Source organism: Galeopterus variegatus, unplaced genomic scaffold, assembly GCF_000696425.1.
Source record: "Galeopterus variegatus unplaced genomic scaffold, G_variegatus-3.0.2 Scaffold46195, whole genome shotgun sequence".
NCBI lineage: Eukaryota > Metazoa > Chordata > Mammalia > Dermoptera > Cynocephalidae > Galeopterus > Galeopterus variegatus.
The window spans coordinates 1-4,933 of NW_007772306.1; the positions used below are offsets into that span (position 1 = coordinate 1).

At 36.3% G+C, this 4,933-nt stretch overlaps 1 protein-coding gene across 1 annotated transcript; it reads right to left on the reverse strand.

Moving 5' to 3' along the window:
• Positions 1–136: 136 nt before the first annotated feature.
• Positions 137–4,812, reverse strand: LOC103584183 (retinoblastoma-binding protein 5-like; the record flags this gene model as incomplete). The annotated part of the gene is made up of 7 exons (XM_008565286.1): positions 137–366; positions 777–846; positions 2,098–2,215; positions 2,856–2,927; positions 3,020–3,173; positions 3,262–3,381; positions 4,703–4,812. Coding segments are annotated over 7 exons (874 nt in total), but the record flags the coding sequence as incomplete, so codon positions are not given.
• Between the last annotated feature and the right edge of the window lie 121 nt (positions 4,813–4,933).

Sequence of the window (4,933 nt, forward strand, 5' to 3'; positions counted from 1 at the left end):
AAAGGAAAAAAAAAAAAAAAAAAACTCATGGAAAAATTCCTTTAAGGTACAATAATTCAAACAGGAAATTACCGGATTGTGCTGAAGAGTATAAAGTGGCATCTGTCAGGCAACAGGGAGAAGATGCAGCTCTTACCATCATTTGGTACTCCTTGAAGTTCTATATTGGTTGTTTTGGGTTTCTTCTTAGGTGGCTGGGACCCATCTGCTGAAGACTGCCTCTTCTTCTCTGAACTAGCCCCTTCGTCCATCAAGGAGGTTTGGACTGCATCCGGCGGGGGGCCATAAGGATTTTCTTCTGGGTCTTCTACCTCAGGGGCAATGGGTAAATACAATAGAGCCTTTGAATCTTCCAGCTCTTCATCACTATTTGGAACAGGATCAGACAGGGATTGGAAAAAAGAGGAGATAGTTGCTTAAACCACGAGCCCTTCCTCTATCACTTATAGTAAGCATAAGCAACAGGTATGGATCTGGAACTTCAAGAAAGCCAAGATGAATAAAAGGAAATCAGACAACATGATTAATAAAATCAGTAGTAAAAATAAACAGAATAAATGAATTATTTCAGTTCCTTAAAATTCTCTGTCAGGGAGAAGGAAGGGAAAGTAGGACTAGAGAAAGACTACATTTTGTTTCTTGTACACCAAAGGAGTTATCTCTTTTAGCTTACAAGCAGATGGGACTGAAGGGATAGCCAGGGGAACCGAGAAGTGCCCCAGCATGGGCTAAGGAGGACCAGCGTCCTAGATGCCCAGTCTTCTGTGCTGGCTCACCTGCTACAGAAGGCAGCAATGGGGTCCACGCTAGTGACATCCACTTCCTCATCTTCTGCAGCATCAGCTCCTGCAGGACAGAAACACGGGAGACAGTTGAGAAGAAATGGAAAACCACTTTTTACTTACAGCTTAATGACTTTCATAAAGTGAAATTCAGGAGAAACAAACGAGAAAAACCAAACAGTTCATTTTACTTAATTGTTTAACAAATATGTGCTGAATTTCCACCATATACTAGGCACTGAGAATAGAGCAATGACCAAGAAAGTAGGGAATGGTTCTTCAGTAAAAGCTTCACAGTCTAATTGGGAGACAGATACACACAGATAATTTCAATTTAATACAGTAAGTGCAACGTGCTTAAGAGATGACAAGGAGGAACAATTTATGTGGAAGCCTTGGAAGGCTTCACAGAACATAATCCAACAATGCCTATATGATTCAGAACATTCTGCATCCCTGGAAGCCTTTCCTAAAACACATGAGGCATGCAAGTCATCTAATAACACAAAAGTGAGAACCAGCATTTTCAAGCTGGAGAGAACTAACCTCAGTCCTGATTCCTTAATGCCTGGCACCATCAAGTAGCCCAGGAGTCAATGATCTGTGGCATTAATTGCTCACTGACAGTGCCAACCGAGCATCCTAAGCATTCACACACACGAACCCCTACTACGTGTAAAACCCTGTGTTAGACACCATGGGGAAAAATAGTCAAATCTTTATTCTCAAGAAGCTCCTATCCAGAAGTTCAGAAGAGATAAAAATAATGATCACAGTCATAATCATAACAGAAAATAACATCTGAGTACTTATTATTATACTAAGTGCTTTACATGAATTATTTCATTTATTCCCCACAACCCTAAAAGGCTTGTACTATTATTACCCCTACTTTACAAATGAGGAAATTCAGGTTTAAGTATTAAGAATAAATATTTTGCCCAAGGCAGTCCGAAGCAAAAGTCTGTGCTCTTTGCCCTTCTCTTCCTGACAAAGAAATGACACAACACATGATACAAGCTGAACACCCATACAAGCATGGGTGGCTGCTTTGCTAGGTGCTGCAGGTAAAAAGCCTCACTTAATCACCTGCAATTAATCAGGAAACACAAAGTTAAATGTCAAGAGTGCTGCCTGAGTCCTGGTAATGCTCTTATAAGCTCTTTAATGCCTTATAAATTAAGACTCTCCAACACTGAAAACTGTGTAAGCTTAAAGAAAAAAATGACATTTAAATAAATTTACAAAACAAGTTAAGAATATTAAGTAATTATTTTTTCTTTAGGAAATACTACCTGCAATTGAGAAATATTACCTGTTTGCTCAGGCTCACTCTTATCTTCATCTTCAATATCAAATTCTGATTCCCTTTCCTCATATTCTACATTTTCATCCAACTCTTTGAAATCTGGTGCAAATGCACTCCAATTTTCCTATGCCACAAACAAAATATACTACTTAACCATATGAGAAAGTAATAATCTGTAATCTAGATATTAATTATATAAATGAAAGATATGAACATGAAAGAGACTCGGAATTCTGAGATTAAATTCGACAGATAAGAATAAAAATTAGTTATCTATAGGTTTTACTATATTAAAATATTTCCTATCTTAACCATTTCAAGTTATTAACTGTAGCTCTTTCATAAATAACTGCCTTCTTTACTCTTTCTGAAGTGTAATTTTGAGATAAAGTATTAAATTTTCTTATGAGTACCCTAATTACAAATATAGTTTAAAGGTGTTCAAAGTAAAACCAACATGAAAAACAGAAACTGAGCTAAAAATTTAAAAAGCAGAAGAAAAATATATCTCAAATTAGTTAATAGAAGAATGTAACCAAAAGTACACTAGACTTTCTCCCTAAAAACAGAGCTGGTAAACCAGCTTGGGACCAAGACCTTCCCATCAAAATAAAGTGAAACTAAATGCACTAAGCCTATTTAATTAGGTAGAAAGAATTACATGCAAAAGAAAGTAAGTAAGGTAATTTTTAGCTTACTATGACTAAGGCTCTTTCATAAAAAGGAGTATTCTAGTTTCAAGCAAGTAAACCAAAAATACTTACTACTTGATTTTGTGCCCAGATAGATACCACTCCACTAGAAATGGATGCTATGATGGGTCGAACAGGATGCCACTAAATTTTAATGAAGAAAAACAGGCTGTAAGAACAGAGTCAAGATTTTCTGGATTACGTGAGTAAAAACAGCAACAACCCACTCTACTCACAGCTACATCCAAGAGGAGTTCTCCTCTCGTCCCATGAAGAATCTTTACCAGGTTGCCAATGCTCTTCTCCCAGATGTACAGGGCATGCTGCCGGGCAGACCCTGCCACTATGTATTCCCCATCCCCAGAGAAACAACATTTCTTCCATGGGGTCCTAAAGGACAAAGAAAGCACCCAAGGAGAAGTGGAATCTGAGCCCAGGTCACGGATTGCCACATATGCTTCTAGGTTGTGATACATACCTATTCACCAAGTCCTGCAACTTCTGCATGGGTTCAGGCTCTCCATCTCTTCCACAGGTTAAGATTTCTCTGCCATCATAAACTCTGATTATTCGATCTGCTGTGTTAATTAAAAAACAACTATGGAAAGGATAAAAATATCAACACAAGAGGTTAGAAATCTGTTCCTGTTAACACTTTCTATTACTATCAGTTACTTCAAACAGTACCACAAAACAACGAATAAAGTGGGGAGAAGCTGAATAAAAATCTAAGTAATAGACTAGAATACTTATATCTATTTGTCACCTTCCAAATCAAAATATAATTTGAAGTGAGAATACAAGTATATTTTATACTTCTTGTGTATCCCTGAACCCAAAATGTACAAACTGTCAGTCTTTAACTGAGATCCAAGACCTCTAAACTGAAACCAGCTTGCTACCTTCACAAACTTACAGTTAAATGTATATAAATATTTTAAAAACAGTAAAAAAAAAAAGAATAAATGTATATAAATATTTCACTTCTCTGGCCTGTTTTATACACAATATATTCTTCTTAATGAGTTAATAAACTATTAATTTTTAAATGTCCAATGTTTTACTATAATGACATTGGAAATCTTTGAAACCTGTCTAAAATATAACTTATTTCATCAGACTTCCTACAGACTTCACTGACTGTAATCTTTTCTTAATTCAACAGAACTGTGAATATGAATGTCCTCTGAGTATGTATGGGTTTTCCTAAACAAAATAGGATGACTGTTAAATAAGGTAGCTTACTGACAACCTATTTCTTCTTGTTTCTGTTGATACTTCTGAGTAACCAAACTTATCAGAATAACATCTAAAATTAAACGGGTAAATAGGTTTTATGTAAACGCATGTTCAGTTACAATGTGAATTTTATGACATCAGTTCTGATTATAACAATAGCCAATCTCAGAACTGAGGCCACAAGAGGTGGGAAAGGAGAGGGGAAGGGGGTGTTAGTGAGAAATTGGTAAAGCGACACAAAAAAATGACTGCATTGTGTAATGTTGAATATACTAATTATTCTGCTTTGAGCATCACATATTGCACACAGGTATTGATATTCAACACTGTACCTCATGGATATGTACAATCAATAATGTTTCAATAAATGAAAAATAATAACAGCTAAACTTTAACCACTGCTTACTACGTGCCAGGCTTTTGGGTTCTAAGCACTGACCACTCAGATATCTCGTCTGTAAAGGAACTAATTATCTGATAACCTCCAGATAAGAAAGATGTGACTACTCGTCCAATGCAAGCAATTTTATGAACTGAAGAGCCAAATATGGAGAATTTCTAACAACTTTAAGTAAACTATTATTTTTTTAAGTTTAGGCACAATGTACACAAAAACTGCAATTCTCAATGTATCTTTGCATTCTACTCGCTTTTAAAACTGTCCCTAAGGTCTCACTCACCTCCCCTTCCGGGCAAACTCAATTGACTTAATGGCCGTGGTATTGCTTGTTCCAGTTGTTACTCTGAAGGAAGCAACAAGGTCCTGAGAATCTGTTTTTAGGACCAAAATCTAAAGTTTAAAGGAGGAAAAAACAAAGTAAGGATACCAATAACTAATAGTGATTAGATCAGGCTTCTGTCTCTAAAATTGGGCAGAAATTGGGTAAAAGCATAAACATCTCTATTCCCAT